Here is a 22,333-nt window from a genome sequence, read left to right as displayed (position 1 = left end):
AACTGTCTTTGACGTCGCGTTCAAAAATACATAGCAACGTGCATGTACGTGTGTGAAACTGCTTGTACAAGGACTGACTGATGCCGGTGTTATAGAGCTAGCCCACTGATATACCATGCCGACGTTTTAACATGAATACCCCACCCAGGCACAGTATACTGACTCCGTGCGGCAAAGTTATTGGAGTTCATAAACATCACATGTGCCCTGGGGTCATATCACGTCACGAGACAACAGTGTATTGTTTCTGTCATCCGGACGGCGCTGTTGACGTAATTCGATTCTTATTGTGGCGTGAGGTCGGAATGACGTCACGCTAGAACAACGTCATAGCTGAAGATGTTGCTGCGACTTGCTGTCCTTATAGGTAAACACTAAAATTCGTCTCAGTATGAAGACATCTTCTTCTATAATAAACAGAACATTTTATTCGTGTAAATGTCGTACTATGTTTACGACCCTCGTGCCAAAATTCCGGTGCTCACCCTCGTACGGGAAATACCGGAATATAGACACTCGTGTCGTAAACATAGTATGACACGAACACTGATACAATATCCTGTATATATGCTATATCTCACGTATGTCAGTGTGCACCGCCATCAGCAACTGTGACCTGGAGGAATGCAGCAGCAACACCAACCAGGTGTGTACTCGATGTGACGGGGTTGTGTCGGAGAAGGCAGGATTTAGGGCGTACGTGGCTTCTTCTAACAAGAAATCCTGCATCAGTGAGTATCGTATTAACATATATTGAATACTTTCGTGATGAATAAAACATGTATCATGTTGTCCTCTATTCATATTACTTATTATTAGTTGTTTTGAATTTGCCATAGAGTCCACCAATATTTAACAAGAAAAAGGTTGATATAATTCTGTGTTTCATAAATTGTCATTATGGATTACAGAGACGTGTTCCTGGAGGAGTGATAGCACCTGGTGTTATCCAGGGACTTGCCGGAACGAGTACGCCAGCAACTGTGCCTGCTCCAGTGGTTTCACGGGGAAAACCTGCCAGACAAGTAATGTTTCAGTTGCTTAATGTTTCACAGAATCAAAATGACCGACCATGAGATATTCTAGCGCGGGGAGGGGACCCTGTAATATTGTGTGGAGACTGGATATTTTTTCAGCTACAGAATTTAAAAAAATTAAAAGTATAGGCCAAATACTTTTTTTTAAATAACACCATGGAATATGTAATTTTTCAGGCAGATAGTTTCTTCTATTCGTATTTACAGACTGAAGCATAAATACTTTCTTTCAAGCATTTTCTGGTGCAATTTTTTCGATAAAATCCCAATCAGCCAGCCCCCACAGTACCAAACGGTTGGTCCCTAAAGATGACCATTTGTCATTAATTTCAATGAATGAATGAGTATGGTTTTACGCCGCTTTTAGCAATATTCACGCAATATCACGGCGGGGGATACCAGAAATGGGCTTCACACATTGTACCCATGTCGGGAATCGAGCCCGGGTCTTCGGCGTGACGAACGAACGCTTTAACCACTAGGCTACCCGACCGCCCCCATTAATTTCAAGTGATTGAATAGGTAAATCTTTACAAATTACATGTGACCTTATGCAAAATCGTGTTAGGTGAACACGAGTGTCTCTTATACAAACTGTTTGGCACGCCATTTTCTGGTCACTCACTCACTCACTCACTCTGTTATTGGGTGAGGAAATATGTTACAAACACACCTCTTCTTTGTTTCTATGGCCCAGAAATACACTTCATGGTTCAATGTTACAGTAACAGCGAAGCCCACAATAAACTTCAACCTCCTACGGTTGACCAGCAGCAATGGGGACACGGCCGAGGCACCTCCCAACATCAACAGTGGTTCATCTCAGCCCACCAAGTGGTCCAACATCAACTCCCCATCTCGAATGTACTACAAGTTCACTGCTGAGTACAGGATGGTACCCCCAACCAGACATGCTTTCATTGAAGCCTTCGCCGTGGGCATTGTCAGCGCTTCTGCTACCTTCAAACTTAAGAGAAGTATGTTGTCAGACACTTTAAAAGCTTAGTCGCAATTAAGAGACAATTCTTCTTTCATAATATTAACGCTGACCAGCTATCGCATAAGATCAACTCCCGAAGTCACCGAAGCTTCAATTGCTAGTTGTTGGTTGTTGTTGGTTTGTTGTTGATTGTTGTTGGTTTGTTGTTTAACAGGATAGAATACGCTTTCAGCAACCCATGCTTGTCGTAAGAGGCGACTAACGGGATCGCTGTCTAGGTGTATGCATGTCATCGTATCCCGGTTTCGTAGATCGATCATCATGATGTTAATCACTGGACTGTCTGGTCTAGACACGATTATTTACAGACCGCCATCATATAGCTGGAGTATTGCTGAGTGTGGCATTAAACCACAAACCTTTAAACAAATACACATCTTAAATTAGGAGGTTGAATTACAATACTAAGATCCCCGCTCTTTTACACACCTTTCAGTTGCGCTTCCCAGCACAGACAACAGTTTTCTAGGCTGAATTAAATTTTATTTAAATTCGTTTGTGCAGGCAAGCGAGACAGAATTGAAAGGAAAATGTTGTTAATAAATACACAAAAGGGGGCTAGAATGACTGACTTGGAATCATTGTGTAAGTACCCCTTTAAGGGGTAATGACAACATTTAGTTCACGAATCTTTAAATCCATTGGGAACATTAAATTTAATTTATAAAAATGGGAAAGATGTAGTAAAAAGTTCAATAGTCCCAAACCAAACGAAACCAAGTGTTCAAGGTTTTTGAGTTTACCTATACCTTTGTTCCACACAAGGAACTAAGATTGTTTGTTTAATGGTATAGATTAGGTTTAAAGTATGTTTGGGATGTTTGTTTCTAATACCGGATATTTAAAGGTGTCTTTGGTGGATTTTGGAAAAAACTCCATATGAAACTCACACACCATATACCTAAACGATGGATACAGCTGTTAAAGGTTAATGCACAAAGCAACGACGGTGAACATGTAAATCATTCCGGTCTTCAACATGATATTCTCAAATCTGCAGATTGTAAATTCATTTATAAACGTTTACGGGACACTCTGGGTGAACCTCTTGATAACCTCCATACAAAAAGGGAAAATTTCCAAGGTACGCTTATGCTGGACGACAATCTAGACATGTTTTGCACTGATAAATGTTACCTCGATTGAAAATAAACCAAGACATTTTTATAAACTAATCCATCGAATATTAGCAACAAACTCTTTTGTTCATGAGATAGGAAAAACATTCTTGTGGATCTCTTGAAAACATTTTTTTCTTCATGTGTTAAATACAAAGAATTGATCTCACAGTTTGAAATTTGGTATAAAAATATAACAGGAATTTCGTCATATACATTAGTTCCATTATGCTTGGAGATGGTGTTCGCGTAAACCATTCTTTCTCATTGTAAAACATTACATAATTATATAATTCCAGACATAAATGTACTTGCATATAATAAATACAACAAGAAAAGAAAACAGCACGAAATTCAACAGTAAACGGGAATGTCTTAAATTACACGAAAAAAAGTGTCCATTGCTACCCCATCCCTGCCTGTCTCATCTCTACATAACCACTTTCCCCTCAACACCTCTCTCTTTCCCCGTCATTATATTTCATGGTTCTTTCCCTCTGGGCATTCCGGGATAAACTTGACTCAGCAACCTGGTCGTAAAAGGCGAACACACACACACACACACACACACACACACACACACACACACACACACACACACACACACACACACACACACACACACACCAAAGCGAATATCCCTATATAATTCAACGACATGTTGTTGGACCAAGGTGGACGTGTGACCTCTACTAAGGTACTTAACTGTGGTGGAGCCAGCAGGACCAGCCCCGACACAGACCTCTTCACCTGTGAAGGAAACCCAACTGGGGCGTCTGTACTGCCTCTACCCTTCCAACACAAAGACGTGTGAGTAGGGGGTGTTGTATTTAGTTATCTTGAGATTTCTTTTCAAAAATGCTTTTGTACATTTGTACGGTAATAAAAGGATCGAGCCACTCCACCATGACGCTTAAGATAATGTGTTTGTGCAAAAGCTGGGCATCCACTGACAATGTGTTAGGCAGTCTCATTAAATTCATTGCATAATCTACTTTTCATATTTACATTTTGATGATCGCACATTGACGGTTTCGAGTGGGAAGTGACTGGTCCTGAGCAGCAAACAGAAAGCCTCCTGTTTCACTTTTTTTCAGGCCAGCCTTCCAAGCGAAGGACACGGCGGGGCTGCTTCACTGTACATAAACTCGATGCAGTCGTCGTTCAGAAAGCCTCTCCCTGAAAACCGTGTCTGGGCCGATTTCATATGGCACTTTGCCTGGTTGACACTCATTTCTGTACCGTCCAGCAGTACATGACCATCAACAAGATCAACACTCATTGAGATCATGTCCTGCACCCTTGGCTCGTTTAATAAAACAGTGGAATGCCTTGGTTTTTTCACCATAAGTCTTGACATGCTTCACAAGGGTAGCATCAGACAAATAAATGTTCGCGAAAGTGCAAAATACAATTCTTTCATGAAGAGCCTCCACGTTAATCAAACCACGTCCCCCCATTACAACTGATAAATATATGCATTATTATGTACAGATTTAAAAAATGCAGCTAAGAGGGTTTTGGTGATCCTGGCACAGTCAGGCTGGATAGGCTGATCATCAGCTCAGGGCCCTTACCCCCTGTACACGCAGCCAAGTAAGCGAATGAGACCTCTCCCAGGAAGCGCTGCCACAAAAACCACCAAGAAACCATTTCGGAGTATGTGAAGACTCCCAAACACTGCAGCCTTCTGCATTACCCAGATTGTCAGATTATTATTATTATTATTATTATTATTATTATTATTATTATTATAATTAATTTTATTATTGACTTTTCAGTATTGACTTCTCCTATGCAACAAGCAATGGAGGGAATGTAAAGGTCCGGAACAAGGAGACCAACATCCTAGGAACCCACTACTACACCGGTGCTACACAGACCCACACCTTTACCATGACCATTGACCTGGTGGATCCCTATCACTGTAGTGGTACTACTGCCTGTGTTGGCAGCATGCTGACTGCTCCCAATGTGATCAAAACTGTAAGTTTATGGCCAAACCGAGTATTTTATCCATTTGAAAACATTTTACTTTCTTATGTTCACAGTGTAATGTATTCATCCTGTTATAAATCCATCCTTTCTTACAGCCGACTGTGAACCTCCGCTGGAGTGGCTGGTCAGATGCCGATGCAGGCGTTGCCCATTTTGTGAGGGAGGTGTATGAACTTCATGCCGTAGGGAATGAACTCAGAGTTAAACGTCAGGTCGATACTACAACCGTAACCAGTTCAACGGTGAGGATGTCATCTTCATTATCAGCATTTCCGCTAAATCCGCCTGTGTTCGTGAGTGCTACAAGAACACTACCACCTAGAGTGCTTCCGGGGAATAATGTGTCCCTAGTTTCCCGTGCTGGTCCTTCGGGCCCCCTTAAGATGATCTGATGATCTCTTTCCGTTGATTACGTATCACCTTGCTTTGGTGGGTCGCCGCTCATGCTTTCAGCAATGGGTTCGTCTGGTCTAGATTTGATAAATTACAGACTGTCGCGATATCGCAGTATTATTGCTAACTCTATTGATAAACAACATTGACTCTCTCAGTACCAGTACCAAACAAACGCAACTGATGGGAGAATCAGTCAGTTACATGATTCAACTACAAAACATACGAGAAACTGAGTCAAATCTAAACCGAAATGTGAGCTGCCGTGGTCTGTTGGTAGTTTATCTGTGCTCAGAAACATAAACCATATACTCGAGTGTAAAAATAATTTCTTGTTTTTGTGCAGTGTATATTGAGTAAAACCTACATTTCAGACGTCCAACAGCTACACACTTACTACGGCGGGCGTGTACTCTGTTGTCCTATCTGCCTATGACCAGGCAGGTAATCACAGAAGTGCCAGGCGGATCCTGCTATATGATGGTACGTCGACTGTAACAACTCAGTCTCATAAAGAACTCCGTGTGACGACAGCATCATCAGCAACGTCAGAGTGGCAAACGACGTCATCCGCATTGACAGTGGACTGGACCAACAGATACATCAACACAGTACATCACAACAACAAGTGGCTGCAAGGGGTGGCTTCTCTTGCTGGGGTCGGCTCTGACTTTGATGACAACGAGGGGGACAGAAGAGTGGCTGCCATCAACAATGTTCAGGGTAGGATCCGAAGCGTGCTATCGAAAACATATTGGTTTTTGTGCAGTATTTAGCTTCCTCATTGCTGATGTTCTATACCTGGTGTTGTTAAGACGTTGTACAAAAGACTATTCAACAGTCAACGCAGACATACCAGTTTTCAGTAACTGACCTGTTGTATAGGAATGGCCTACACTAGTGACTAAACACTGTACTGCAAATAGGAACTATCTTAGGGCCCTACTCTCACTCTGTGTGTGTCAATCAGGAGCTGCATATGCATGCGTCCAATACAGTCCTCTGCTATACGGCATATTTGCTTGTACCAGACTTATCTTACACAATTCGCTGTGCAGAGTTGCGTCCCTTTGGCATGCTAGAAACCTGCGATCATGTGTTCCAATCCCGGTTTGACGCAATTATGTTTCTTGCTTTGTCAGTACAATTCCCGTACTCGCGGATTTAACCAAAGTGGTTAACATTTGAAAGACCTACAACACTTCGCGCTTTCCTCCCACATTAAGCTGACGCGCAGTGATATAACTGAAACACTGATCAAAGCTGCGTTAAACCCAACTCACTTATTCACTCCTCCATAATATGAAAACCTCTTCAATATCAGCTGTGTAATTGTACATGTGTCAATGCGTTCAATGGAGTTTATATTCAACAGGTGTAACACGATTCTTGTCGTCTTACAAAGTCGACCACAAAGGAGGATCTTCCATCGTAAGTCCACCAGATGGCGATGAGTTCACCAGTCAAGGTCTGAGACAGTCACAAACAATAAAACCCTCAGTAGTGGATGGGGACACTGTACGCTTCTGGGTGCGGGCCTATGACATCAAGTCTGACATGAAAGAAGAAAGTGTGACAGTCAACATAGACACATCACCTCCAGTCATAGAGAACCTGTGGCTCACCAGAGGAGACAGACTCAACATTAGTGTTCATAACGTGGAGGAATTCGCCGAAATGACGCAAGTATTTTAAAAACTACATCTTCCCTCGGCAAGCGCAAAGATGTAAAACTCAGACAGCTTAATATTCAACAATGAACGCTTGTAAACGTATATCAAGAGGTACATTAGTTGGTCATTTCTATGTGTACCATTTAGGTCTCTTAACCATGCAAGTATCCGCTGGTCATGGATTCGAATCCCGGTTATGATGCGTGGTCTGTCTACAGTTGTTTGTGGGTTTCATCAGATTGGACCCATACCCATACCCATACCCATACCCATACTCCATACCCATACCCATACCCATACCCATACCCATACCCATACCCATAGCAATTTCATAGCTTGTCCCATCATATCTTATCATATTATACCATATAATGCCATGTCATTCCATGCCATTTTATATCGTATCAATCAATCAATATTTATTCAACACTGGAAGACCGCAAGCCATATAATATGTACACTAAAAACAGTATTTACACAATTTCTATAATACACATAACATATTGCATCATATCCCCTCATGTATCATATCACACCACAACACTTATCATATCATATCACATCATGTCATGTCATGTCACATCATTTCATCTACATATAACTATACTAAACCATTTGTAATATCACGTCCACAATATCATATGACAGCCTAATAGTTTAATACCATTTCTAACTCTTTTGTTTTTAGTTTATTCAGATGGCAAATATCTATAAATATGTACTTAATGTATATACACAGTAGTTTCCTAATACCAAGCAGCTAAGATTATTCTTGCATAAGGTTCTGTCGGTATAAAGAGGCATAATATATGTACATGGAGACATTTTGTAAGATACTTCTTTTTGTGTTTGACAGCAGTGTAACAAATTTAATAATATTAGGGTACCTGTAATAATAAGCTTGCAGGTAATTTTCTCTAAGGTGTTAATACACTGGACATACAAGTAAGAAATGAAATTCATCTTCTATTGAGTTTAAACTACATAGATTACAGATTCTTTCTTCACGAGGAATGTTTACATAGCGCCCTGTTTCTATTAAAAGGTCGTGAGAAGAACATCTAAAACGTGAAAGAGCCGTTCGAATTTTTTTAACATTAACTTTTGATAAATAATCTTCCATAATTATTTCTGATTTAAACATTTTGTAATAAAAGCACTTGTTTGTTAGAGTCAATGATGCATTCCAAGATTGTAAATAAATATCATTTAATCTCTGGGTTAATGAAAGTATAAACATTGATTTGGAATACACATATCACCATAGCCACAACTGAAAAGTAATTCTCTAACACCTGTAACCCAGTTTCTTTTCCCATTATCATCATAAACTATCATCATATTATAACACTTTTTTGGCAATCTAATTGAGGGCATGTCAATAAGTCTCAGCCAGTATTCAATAACTTTTATATTTGAATATACATAGAGAGGGAATCTTCCACATTCTCCATACACCACCAAGCTGGAAGTGTTTATATTAACACCTAAATACTTTTTGCAAACATATAAATGAATCTTTTCTATGGCATCAAAGTGCTGTAAACCCCAGACTTCTGCCCCATACAACAAAATGGGGAGTATCTTTATATCAAATATTTAAAACAAAGATTGATGAGAAATGGTTTCTAAAACTTTCAAACTCTTATGGATACTTACAAAGACCTTTCTTGCTTGTAAAGCAGCTTGATACAAATGTTTATGCCATGACAAGTTTCTACTACACCAAGATATTTATAAAATCCTGTAGTTTCTATTTTTTGTCCTTTAAAGGACCAATATTCTTTACTTGCTGAATGACGTCCTTTCTTAAATACCAAAACTTTTGTTTTACTCATGTTACCTGTTAGCTTCCATCTATTGCAGTAACTTTCAAGTTCATTAATTTGACACTGCAGTCCTTTGATTGTTGATGAAAAGAGAGCAATATCATCTGCAAATAAAAGTAAAAATATCTGTGTAATATCTGGACGGAGCTGAATACCATAATTACAGTTGGTATTTATTTGTACAGCCAGTTCATATATGAAAAAAGTAAAGAGAAATGGGCTTAAAGAGAAATGGTCGGCTCGGAGTCAGTATACTGTGTCTGAGTGGGGTATTCATGTTAAACTGCGGTATAGTATCTCAGTGAGCTAGCACTATAAATCGGCATCAGTCCGGACTAGTACAAGCAGCCACACAAGCACACACACTTACATGCACGTCGCTATATAAGTGCAATAATCTTGGACGCGACGTTAAACCCCATTTCACCTCACCCAATACCCATACCCATACTCATACTCATACTCAATACCCATACTCATACCAATACCAATACCCATACTCAATACCCATACCTATACCGATACTCATTACTCATACTCAATACCCATACCCATACCCATACCCATACCCATACCCATACCTATACCTATACCGATACTCAATACTCATACTCAATACCCATACCTATACTGATACTCAATAGTCATACTCAATACCCATACCCATACCCATACTCATACTCATACTCATACTCAATACCCATACTCATACCCATACCGATACCCATACCCGTACTCATACCGATACTCAATACTCATACTCAATATCCATATTCATACTCATACTCAATACCCATACTCAATACCCATACCCATACTCATACCGATACACAATACTCATACTCAATACCCATACCCATCCTCATAATCCATACCCTTACTCATACTCATACCAATACCCATACTCAATACCCATACCTATACCCATACCCATACCCATACCCATACTCAATACCCATACCCATACTCGATACTCATACTCAATACTCATACCCATACTCATACTCAATACCCATACCCATACCCATACCCATACTCAAACTCAATACCCATACCAATACTCATACCCATACTCATACTCAATACCCATACCCATACTCATACTCATACTCAATACCCATACCCATACCCATACCCATACCCATACCCATACTCATACTCATACTCAATACCCATACCCATACCCATACTCATACTCAATACCCATACCCATACCCATACTCAATACTCATACTCAATACCCATACCCATACTCATACTCATACTCATACTCATATTCAATACCCATACCCATACCCATACTCATACTCAATACTCATACCCATACCCATACTCATACTCAATACCCATACTCATACCCATACCCATACTCATACTCAATACCCATACCCATACTCATACTCAATACCCATACCCATACTCAATACTCATACTCAATACCCATACCCATACCCATACCCATACTCATACTCAATACCCATACCCATACCCATACCCATACCCATACCCATACTCATACTCAATACCCATACTCAATACCCATTCCCATACCCATACCCATACCCATACCCATACCCATACCCAATACTCATACTCAATACCCATACCCATACCCATACTCATACTCAATACCCATACCCATACCCATACCCATACTCATACTCAATACCCATACCCATACTCAATACTGATACTCAATACCCATACCCATACCCATACCCATACCCATACCCATACTCAATACTCAATACTCAATACTCATACCCATACCCATACCCATACTCATACTCAATACCCATACCCATACTCAATACTCAATACTCATACTCAATACCCATACCCATACCCATACCCATACTCATACTCAATACCCATACCCATACTCAATACTCATACTCAATACCCATACTCAATACTCATACTCAATACCCATACCAATACCCATACTCATACTCAATACCCATACTCATACCCATACCAATACCCATACTAAATACCCATGCCTATACCCATATCAATATCCATACTAAATACTCATACCAATACCTATTCCCATTCCCATACACAATACCCATACCCATACACAATACTCATATCCATACACAATACTCATTCCCATACACAATACCCATACCCATACACAATACTCATATCCATACCCAATACCCATACCCATACCCAATACCCATACTCAATACCCATACCCATACCCATACACAATACCCACACCCACACCCATACCCATACCCATACCCATACCCATACCCATACCCAATACCCATACTCAATACCCATACCCATACCCATACACAATACCCACACCCATACCCATACCCATACCCATACCCATACCCATATCCATATCCATATCCATACCCATATCCATACCCATACTAAATACCCATACCCAAACTCAATACCTATACCCAACGGCGTGTGTCCTCCTGCATTAGATGTGAGGATGTGATATTTCTGAAATTACAGCGACACTGAAACATATCTCACACTCTCACTGTACATCACAATTATATCAAGAAGTGTTAACATGGTAAACTGTTTTCACAGAATGGAGTGGGTTGCATACGATGAGCACAGCGGCTTGGAGACGGTATCATGGCGGATTGTAGATAAATACCAGGGCCTTAACATCGTGCATGGACTTCAGCACATCGCGGCTCAAGGAGAAACAACCGTAAGGCAATCTGTGCAGCGAAAACGATTATAGCAGTGGATTCATTTAACTTAATCTTCACCCCACTGTTCTTTCCCACTGTTTATCCTTAACTTATTGAACAAGTTGGCCAGACAAACATTATTTTACGTGATTTATGGTTTGAAAAAAATAATTGTATATAATGTAGTCAAATATTTTGTAAAACAGAGTATGGCTGATTGCAAGACCACCTTCGCTGGTGTCGCCAGGGGAGCTAACTGTTACTGCACTCCAGCCAAAGGTTGCTACCATCGTCACTTTCAAGTAAGACCGGCCGTAGTTGACAGCAGTCTCCCACATGGAGGAATATTCAGTGACAAAAGCAAGGGATCTCACGACTCGGACTACCATCTAGAGGTCACGGTGACAAACCACGCCAAACTTACTACAAAGATGCAGTTTAAAGTGAGTGAACGATTTCGTGTGATCCATTGTTATCTGTGATCTGATATGTTCTCCAAAGCTCCTGACACTCTCTTCCACGTTCTTATCCAGGTGACAATAGACGCAAGTGCCCCTCATCCTGGCGTTGTCCATGATGGTCAGTCTGGACGCCCGGAAGTGGACTACCAGGACAGTCTCCAGCTCCGCGCCCACTGGGACGGATTCTTTGACAGAGAGAGTGGAGTCAAATTTTACCAATATAAATTTGGCTCAAACTGTTTCCAAGCAGATGATTTTGGATTAGACACAGGTTCATTGCAGGTACACAGAACTGTCCAATAGTGTTCCTTTTCTTGTCATTATTTTATTGATAAGTTCTAAATGTAGCTAACATCATCTACGCTTTATCAGTCTTGCGATCGACCGTACTCATACTCAGTACTTCCTGGAATCGGTTTTGTTGTCACGTAATATAAACTAAACTGTTGAACAAACTTTCGCCATGCTTCACGCACAATTTATATCTATCTTTTGCCATATAATGAAAACACTTAATTTGCCAATCCGTCGTAGTTGGCAATAGGAATTCTCACTGGAGGTTTGATAGGGGCACTGCCACAATTTACATAATAGTTACAAATCCGGGCTTCAAAATGTATCCATGCACTATATGCTATTGTAGGGATTATATACTATGGTTACAATTGTCTGAATATTTTTTCACACGAATTCGTTAGTTATTAGCAAGTCAGGATGAGGTGAGATCTGTTTTAATTCCATTTTAAGTAGATCTGAGTATGTTGAAACTCTATCGCCGTTTTTTGTTAAGTGAAGCTCAAAGATCAAGTGAAAACATAATTGATATTTACCCTCAATACCATAGTTATTTAGATCGAAGCCTAGTTTCGTTCAGTCGTGTCGCTTCTTGAAGTGAGTGGATGGTAAAGTATCCATCAGTTCCACAATCTTGTGACCACACTTGACAACGTGTGTCTCCCATCAGAATCATGTCCATTTACGGGTATTCTAGGAGTCATCGAATTATCCAGTTGTCAGACACCCATCAATGTGTTATTTCACGTGCACACGAACAGCAAGAAGGCCACGATTACTGGCTTTCTTACAGATGTGTTTGTTCTGACATGCGGAAGTCGCCAAAATTTACAGGTAGGTTGTAGGTGTTGAAGAATAATACCCTCCCATTTTTGCTCATATTTGTGTGGTGCGAGGCAGTTTCAAGTTCGGAGGGTTTCCGGAGGGTTTTCGGAGTTTAAACGTTATGAATCTTTCATGCAGGTCACTGAAACTTATTCCACATCCGCCTCCTGGACAGCGCCCTCTGTCGGCAAGTATCACGTGACAGTGGTGGCCTACAACCGAGCTCTAGAAGCATCCGACCCTGTATGTTCTGACGGAGTGACGATAGACACAACGCCACCTAGTGTCAGTGACGTGGCAGTGAGAGACTCCATAGTGGTGGAGGGCCTGGTCAAGTCATCAGATAATGCTGTGTGGTTCATCGACGCCCACAGAAGACGTACCCTATTAGTCACTCCAGATAACACTTGCAGGTACATAAATACTGTTTACCCTTTGTTATACCCGTTGTCATCTCAGCGATAAAGTGTATGACAGGAATGTTGGTTTCTCTGCAGTTCCAAGGCTACGTCTGTAGATGACGGGAAGCTTTCCCTGTTTCCAACACATCGCTACAACAACGGAAGTGTGGTGCAACTCTACAACCCTGAGTGTGAATCTCTCCTGGCATTGCCTGCCACCTTCATCAACTCACTCTACATCTACAGAGAACACCATGTGAGTACACAACGTCTTGACTACACATGCAGGGACCACGGGGATCTATCGTCTAAGGGTCTTAGGCCCGCCAGAAACCTATTCGCCCCGATTGTGTTTCTAAATTTGTCTGCACCTTCATCTTGGCTTTCAGAAAGTGGTAAACATTCTGGGACATTCATCACTCACACATTAAACTGACACGTCGTAATATAACTGTAACACTGGCGTTAAACCCCATTTTCCACATTGTTGGTAGTCACGAATCATGTACCTAATCCTTACTATTTGGTAAATTGTGTCTACACAGTAGCCGTGGCAGTCTCAGCATTTGATTCTAACCTAAAGTTTCATTGCCAGCTATTTGTAAACTGGACTGGCAGTGACACAGAGAGCGGTATTTATGACTACGAGCTGGGGCTGATGTCAGATCCTTCTGATGAAGACGCTCCAGACATCCTGCCCTACACGTCCACTCATCATCATCCTCAGTATCAGGGCTACCACCCTCGCCTCAGTGAGGGGCAAGAGTTCTACATAGCCATCAAGGCTATCAACAAAGCTGCACTCACAACCATAAAGGTAGGAACAACATCACACTGCATTAAAGCGCTGAACATTACCAGATATTCTTTAGTTATTTAATTGAATAGTAATCATATCCAAGGCATGTCAGAAGGATTTCATTCAGTTTACTTGCATGTATGCAAAGCAAGCTTGCATTTCAGCCCCTGTGCATTAATGGTATCTGGTTGTGTGTTTATTTCATAGATCATAGGTCCCTTAATCGTTCACACAACCTACCCTGGATTTACGGGCGTAGTGAGAATGAGTGTTGGCAGTAGTCACCTCCTGGCACGGTGGTCTGACAAGGCCTTCTCGGACCCAGAGACGTCCTATCTCAAGTACGAAGTGGCTGTCGGTACGTAGAGGGATACTCATTCTACATTATCTTCTCATTCCATAATGCGCTGTGTAATCTGAATCACTTTAACACATTCCAAAACTATTTCACACGATCGACCAGTGCAAACCAATTGTTCATGTGCAGGATCTAAAGACGAACAATCGACAGTAATTCCCTTCACGGCCCTGCAGTCAGGAGGGGGATGCACTCTGACGTCGCCACCTACATGTACAGCTGTAGCCCTCACAGACCTCCACTGGGACCTCCATCACAGCCACACCTACTTTGTGTCAGTCAGGGTCACCAACATAGTCGGGCTGTCCACAGTTGCAGTGTCGGAGCCCTACGTCCATGACGTGGCACTACCGTCACATGGTGTTGTGGAAGACGTAATTCCAGCTGGAGAAGAATCCTTGTTTGATATAAGTGTAAGTTTGAAAGTGAGAACACGTAGTTTATGACACCTTAATTATCCCTTTGCATCATTCCGACAAACTGTATGTAAATGCCTGCTTCTTGTATGCTAAATGGATGTGTTGGGCATGCAGGGTGCTTAGTTACAACATGGTGCGGGTGGTTTCCTAACTTGCTGTTGTAAGTACGATAACTTGTAGATGTGCAAATTGTCTGTTGGCGATTTAGTGTTGTAGATATGACAAATTGGTTATGTAGGTATGACAAATTGGTGTTGTGGGTATGACGATTTAGTGTTGTAGATATGACTAGTTGGTGTTGTAGGTATGACAACGAGCTGTTGTAGGTTTGACCAATTGGTGTAGGTATGTCAACGTGCTGTTGTAAGTATGACAAATTGATGATGTAGGTATGTCAACCTACTGTTGTATTTTTTGCATGTTGATACAATGGTGTTGTAGGTATGACAACGTGTTGATACAATGGTGTTGTAGGTATGCTAATTTGGTGTTGTTGGTATGACAATGTGTTGATACAATGGTGTTGTAGGTATGCTAATTTGGTGTTGTTGGTATGACAATGTGTTGATACAATGGTGTTGTAGGTATGCTAATTTGGTGTTGTAGGTATGACAACGTGTTGATACAATGGTGTTGTAGGTATGCTAATTTGGTGTTGTAGGTATGACAACGTGTTGATACAACGGTGTTGTAAGTATGCTAATTTGGTGTTGAAGGCATTTGACGATACTGACCACCAGGTGTCCACCTCAGTCCTTAGAGCCAGGTGGTACGGGTTCGACACAGGTGTCAGCGCCGTCACCTATAAGGTTGGAATTGGCTCTCGGCCTTCGCAAACTGATGTCAAGGAACTTGTGTCAGTGGGAAACAAACTGCAACATGAATTTAATGACTTAAGTATGGAAGAAAATCAGGTAAGAATATAGACAGACAGTCCTGTTATTCACTAAAAGGGTCCTGGCCCAAAATACATACATGATATGGAAATAAAAATGATATCAATGCTCTTTCTCTATTATTAATTGTCGGATATTTACTCAATTATTTTTAATTAAACTTGAATGTTGGACAGCAGATGTGTTGTTTATATTCAACGGAAAAATAGCACGTAAGTTTGCATGATTTACAATATCTTCTTTCAATCATATTTCATATCTGCCAGTTTCAATAGCAAGCGTGGGATTGCAAAATCTAAAACGGGAATAGGTTGATCTCAAACGTTAAAGGAAGGTCACCTATACTTATTTTTTTTTAAATATCTAGGAGGGATTTAAACTGAATATAGTTCAAACACAAATGAGTAAAGTGCTTTATATTCTCCTTCCAGAAGTATTTTGTGACTGTCGTGGCTGTTACTGGTGGAGGAGAGATGACGGTGTCCTCTGACGGTGTGACGATCATCAGGCCAAATGTTGACGTCACAGGTGTCACTATTAGAGATGGACCAGGATGCCGTGATTCTGGTATGTTCAATGAACCATTATCATGAAGTAGCTAACTGTTTGTTCATAACATTAACCATACTTTGACTTACACATGTACAGTATGTGTTTTACAGAGAGCATCGATACAATTGTGTGCAACACGTATGGTACGAAACATATCTTTGTCTTTATATTAGTGTACATATATACCCAGTAAGCCCGAATGGTGACGTCACGCATAGTGAGTGTGTGAGTGAGTTTGGTTTAAGGCTGCTTTGAACAGTATTCCAGTTATATCGCGGCGTGTCATCTTAATGTAGGAGGAAAGCCCGAAGTGATGCCCGACGTTTACCACTTCGGTGAAACCCTCGAGCACGGGTATGGTGCTGATAAACCTAGAAACATAATCGGAACGAACCGGGATTCGAACCCACAAACATAGGTTTCTGGCGTGCCCAAGGGACGCAACACTGCACAGCCAATCGCGGCGCCTTAGACGACTTGGCCACCCGTGCCTCCCTCACGCATAGTGAGATGCTGAAGGTACCGTGTGATACAAACATCATTCTTCAGTTATCCACAGTATATGAGTACAGCTGCTTGCATGCGAAAACAATGATTGGAAAATGGAACTTTTGTCTGTGTTGTATTCAAACTGTAGACCTTCCATGTGCAGGTATCCGAGACTTGGCGGGCCAGGGTAACCAACCGGTAAGGAAACTATGAATAAAGTTTCTTCATGTCTGTCTGGATGGATGAATTAATATTAATATGTATGTCACTTGTCGAGCGCAATTGTCCATAAACCGATGAATGCCTAATGCACCGAAGAAGAGAGAAATGCTAGTTAGTTAAAGGCACTTCGAAAGAGATACGTTTTTAGTTGTGACTTATAGGTTGCCTGAGTTATGTAGAGTTTGATTTGAAAAGGTAAGGCATTCCAAAGAATCGGAGAGAATAATCCTTTTCCATAGGAAGACGTATATTAAGTCTTTGGACTTATAGTAAGAGCTGATTTTTGTATGCAAACGAGGTTTTTTTACAGCTACACCTGTAAAACCACATATTTTATTTAATTAAGACTATGAGCTTAAATCGTTTTTAAACACTTGTATTAATGTATTAATTTGCCGGACAGTTTCTATTCTTTTCAACTGTCGGAAGCACATTTATCTCCTTTTTTCTGGGACAATCTATTTTTCTTATAATTTCGCCTCATTCTTTTATATTTTCTCGCTGTTGTAAGAGAAAGACATCACGGTGGTTTATGGATATTAATATCAAAGTAAACAGGAACACATTTGTTTTGAGACATTCAGGAAACGGTGTTGGTGGCGAGGAGTCCTATATTGCAGGGTTGAGTTAAAACATACATCATTTTAATGTATTCGGTTCTACAATTAAATACCCACTTCAAAATACATTTACAACAGCAAATTGCATATTTTACATGCAAAAGTCAAATGCATATCCATACTCTTGCTGTCTTCTACAGTTTTGCATAGATCATTGCACAGAACAGTTCTAATGATTCTAAAAGGTTACACTCCAACAAGTACTGATATGAGGTTGCACATGTATAACCCCGAGGTTTGGATTCTCGTGCTGACTAAAACGGAACAACCAATAGTTTATGCAGATCTTAACTTGCAGATTGTGTGAAGCCCTTTAAATTGTATTGTGTTTGTATACAGGTATGCACTACCGATATCACATACCAAGTATCCCCTTCGACATATTCTGCCTACTGGACGAGAAGTGACGTCAGTAAAGAGAGGTACCCGGAAGTATATTGGAGTCTGCAGGAAAAACTTCCCCGGTCAGGTAATTCATTTTCTTACCTTATTTACTGTCAAAAAATCGTTTTAAGAAAGATTATGTTGTTCAAAATATACCGAAATAAAGCTAGCACAGCATTGTACTTGTTCATATTGCAGATGATTTGTGGCACGGCGTGAGAGATTACGAGCATCTTGGGACATCGGAGAAGATTGCAGTTGGAGGTGTGGCATTGGAGCCAGGACATATGTATAGAGCCTCTGTCAAGTTCTGTGCTGGTAAAGTCTGTATGAAGCCCATCCACAGTGACGGTGTGACTGTCATACCGCACCCCCCAGCAACTGGAAGCATGGCACTGACATATGAGGAGTCTGTGGGGGGACAGGCACAGGTAAGTTCTTGTTTTTTGTTGACTCAAGACAAGACAAGAAGTTTATTGTATGAAAGGCCTCCAGCCTATATACAAATACACACAAGGTATACATACTTTCAACATATATGTGCGTTCTAGGAGACATTTGTATTTACAAGTTCCTGCCGAATATTGAGTGCTAGATGGAGAAATTGAGCTAGACTGTAGATTACACCAGAAGATTGATTAGACATAAGTGATATAAGGGATGTGGTACATTGCTGTTTAAGGTATTTAGCGGGTACAAAACGTTTTCGGATATCTTGGTAAAACTCACAGATAAAAAGTACATGGAATTCGTCCTCAACACCCATATCACATAATGGACACAAACGCATAGATTTTAACGTATTTTGTCTTCTTCCGGTATGATATTGTCGCCTGTTGTTTATAAAATGAGGCTTATGACGGGTTTTCCATGTAGATCCAGGTGACGATGTCCCGGTTCCGTGATTCCGACATACCCGTGGTATCGGAAGCCTATGACGTCATTGACAAGTACGAGTGGGGACTCACAGATAACAGTCACAGCAGCAAAATGTTGATCAACTGGCAGACGGTAGACGCCGAAAGAATAAACACCATAGGCGACAAGGTAGTTCTGTTCAACTTATATACTCAACTCATTTGGATTCAGCAGCCGCAATGGCCTTAACATGTCTACATTCAAACGACGCCATTCCTCCGATCGGTTTTTGTATAAGCTTAACAATAATTTGTTAATGTTTGGTTGTAGTATGTGTTTCTTTAGATTTGGCTGCTAAGCAATCAGGAAACATTTCTGCAGTAGAATTTTTTTTTACAGATACGTTTCCAGATAACTCTTCCGCAGCATCTCGACTTTACTAAGTGCAGAAGAGTAGCAGTCAGAGGCTACAATCGAGTTGGCCTATATGCAACAGTGTCGGCGGATGTCAAAGACTGTGCAGCTTTTGACCCGGTGTATATTGTACCTTCAGTTGTCCTAGATGCTATTGGTAAGTTACTTTTTAAGCTCGCCCGACCTGAAGATTCATGCAGTATCGTAGTGTAGTATAGGTAAAATCGAAGTAGCGAATGACACATGAATTAGGGCATAAGCCGTGAACAGAGAACTGCAGCGAAATGATGCGTGTACTAGTATTTGCTGGTCAAAGAACCTTTGTCCAGAAACCATACATTTCACATACATTTACAACTGAATTAAACTCCAAGCGACTTAAAACGGTGAAATGTTATTTAACTATCAACATTGTAGTGCCTCTTTCTCGAGTCAAATGACTTGTGCTTATTTCCAAAATAATAAACAATAATAAACCGTGCTTACCCCTATCGAGCTTGATATGCAGATTCCCAATTTACTCCCCTAACCCCCAGTTGAACCCTGAGCAACTTGTAAAGCATGTACAAAATGTACACTTAAAAACACCAGTGTATTCCATCACTTATTTTGGCCTTACATCCTGAACTCAAACAGTGTATATGTGTCTCATGAATACTAGTATATGACCTCTGGCTACATATGCTAAAGATGTATTTGAAACCTGTACATATCTATATTATAGGCAAAGCAAAAGCACCAGATCAGGGTTATAGCATAAGCTTAGATCAGAACAATCACTGGGAACACGCTGATGCTGACTACACTCCCTACAAGAACATCCTGTCTGCTGTGTGGCCGACTCTGCGTCACAGGAACTACACGTGGGCAGTGGTGTCAGGTGACCAGGTGGACCCCTCGTCTCATTACAAGAGAGAGAGTCTGATGACCGTCACTGACCCCTGTAGCATGCCGGATGTGGTCAGGTGTGGAAACACAGGTAAGTGTGTAAATACATGATGAGTAAATACTGAAAGTACACACTTATCAGAGGGGTACACAAAGTATGTGATCTAGACTACCAGTTGTAGCACTTCCATTTTGTGAAAGCCTCGGTGGCTGAGTGGGTTAGATCGCGACTCTGAGAATATGGGTGGAATCCCGGATGGGACTCAACCCCCAGAAAGTGTTATTCCAAATAAAACATTTGTTAAATCCCGAAAGCCTGTCAGTCATTGTTGTAGGTTTGTGTGATGGTGCTGGTAGTCATCAGTCTGTACCTTCCCTGCTTCATCAGACAAATGGCCAATATTCCAGCCGAGTAGAGCCATAATCTCTATTCCATCTTGAACCCAACACGTTGGATCAGTTCATCGTATGTGTTCAACAACTGTTTCGCCCACATTCCGAAAATTGTTTCATTGAAATCAGGCGATACAGCAGTTTCTTCACCCAAACAAACTTGTAGGGTTGACAATTGGATGTATGTAACTATTTCCATCCTTCTTAAAATGGTATCAAAGGTGGGGTGAAATGGGGTTCAACATCGCGTTCAAGATTATTTCACTCATAAAGTTATAAAGCAACGTGAAATCCTCGTGCGTGTGCGTGTGTGTGCGTGCGTGAGAGAGAGAGACAGAGAGAGAGAGAGAGACACACACACACACAGAGAGACCATTCCTTGTTTAATCCCCTTAATTGGCCAGCGGTCTTGAAGCAAAACAAACATTAGTATTGTGATAGTTTAATGACAGAGTATCATTCCTACAATACAGCTTTCCAGGGTTTCCTGGTGTTTTACTTGTCATGAATGTGATGCCAACTTCAATTAAGTATAGTTCAATCAATTGTTACACTTACATGTACTTGAAGCAAATATGTTTTTTTGTCCAGCTGATGAGTTCCTTAACGTAGAACTCAGTAAAGGAACCTATCTCCAGCATGGGAAGAGGTTTTATGTGTGCATCCATGCCGATGAAAAGAACGCTCCGTTCGAGAAGTGGACGTCCCAGCTGACTGAAGTGAATGCCTGCAGTGACGGCATCACAGTCGACCTCACACCACCTTCACCGGGGACAGTTCATATCGGAGGTCTTACTGGCATGTACCAGGTAAAAACAGAAGTGGATGCAATATGGACAACGCGCGTATTCATGTCTCGATATCACATTACATATCCCAAAAAGTGATGAATGGGGGAGCTATTATCTAGAGATAATAATGTATGCAACCTAATCGAAAAGTACAAACACTAGTGAGAGGGGCTAGATAGTGTCATATGCTGTAATGTCTCTCAACTGGGGTTTGGTCTTGCTTGGTTACCCAAGTTACTGCTAGATTTAATAGTGTGTGAGTGACTTGGGTTCAAGGCCGTCTATAGCATTATTCCAGTTACATCATGAGGTGCCAGCTTAATGTGGGAGGAAAGCCCGAAGTGAGACCTGCATCACACCACTCAGACGTTTACCACTTTGGTGATCCTCACGAGCACGGGTATTGTGCAGACAAACCTAGAAACATAATCGGGGCGAATTGGGATTCGAACCCACAATTATAGGTTCCTGGCGTGCCCAAGGGTCGGAACAAAGCTAATGGCGGCTTTAGGCTTTAAGGCACCCATACCCCTCGTTGGTGAGAAA

At 41.1% G+C, this 22,333-nt stretch overlaps 1 protein-coding gene and 1 pseudogene across 1 annotated transcript in view; one reads left to right on the top strand and one right to left on the bottom strand.

The window, feature by feature from the left end:
- Nucleotides 1-22,333, top strand: part of LOC139446722 (uncharacterized) — a 50,331-nt gene that overhangs the window by 11,179 nt on the left and 16,819 nt on the right. The window contains exons 5-29 of the mRNA XM_071228018.1: nt 591-731; nt 912-1,025; nt 1,763-2,014; nt 3,830-3,965; nt 4,937-5,141; nt 5,249-5,395; nt 5,921-6,269; nt 6,922-7,228; nt 11,614-11,740; nt 11,930-12,166; nt 12,257-12,466; nt 13,442-13,716; nt 13,801-13,960; nt 14,300-14,521; nt 14,711-14,861; nt 14,991-15,274; nt 15,997-16,194; nt 16,608-16,743; nt 17,381-17,415; nt 18,399-18,528; nt 18,642-18,874; nt 19,320-19,490; nt 19,701-19,872; nt 20,440-20,694; nt 21,588-21,805. Coding sequence (XP_071084119.1) covers nt 591-731; nt 912-1,025; nt 1,763-2,014; nt 3,830-3,965; nt 4,937-5,141; nt 5,249-5,395; nt 5,921-6,269; nt 6,922-7,228; nt 11,614-11,740; nt 11,930-12,166; nt 12,257-12,466; nt 13,442-13,716; nt 13,801-13,960; nt 14,300-14,521; nt 14,711-14,861; nt 14,991-15,274; nt 15,997-16,194; nt 16,608-16,743; nt 17,381-17,415; nt 18,399-18,528; nt 18,642-18,874; nt 19,320-19,490; nt 19,701-19,872; nt 20,440-20,694; nt 21,588-21,805 — 4,865 coding nt within the window. The remainder of the gene's footprint in view (nt 1-590; nt 732-911; nt 1,026-1,762; nt 2,015-3,829; nt 3,966-4,936; nt 5,142-5,248; nt 5,396-5,920; nt 6,270-6,921; nt 7,229-11,613; nt 11,741-11,929; nt 12,167-12,256; nt 12,467-13,441; nt 13,717-13,800; nt 13,961-14,299; nt 14,522-14,710; nt 14,862-14,990; nt 15,275-15,996; nt 16,195-16,607; nt 16,744-17,380; nt 17,416-18,398; nt 18,529-18,641; nt 18,875-19,319; nt 19,491-19,700; nt 19,873-20,439; nt 20,695-21,587; nt 21,806-22,333) is intronic.
- LOC139445268 (uncharacterized) lies at nt 7,986-9,788 on the bottom strand (annotated as a pseudogene).

The sequence above is a fragment of the Haliotis cracherodii genome, unplaced genomic scaffold (genome assembly GCF_022045235.1).
Source record: "Haliotis cracherodii isolate W230 unplaced genomic scaffold, xgHalCrac1.p SCAF_6, whole genome shotgun sequence".
NCBI lineage: Eukaryota > Metazoa > Mollusca > Gastropoda > Lepetellida > Haliotidae > Haliotis > Haliotis cracherodii.
The sequence above is the reverse complement of the archived record's forward strand: the minus strand, read 5'-3'. Positions and strand labels throughout refer to the sequence as shown.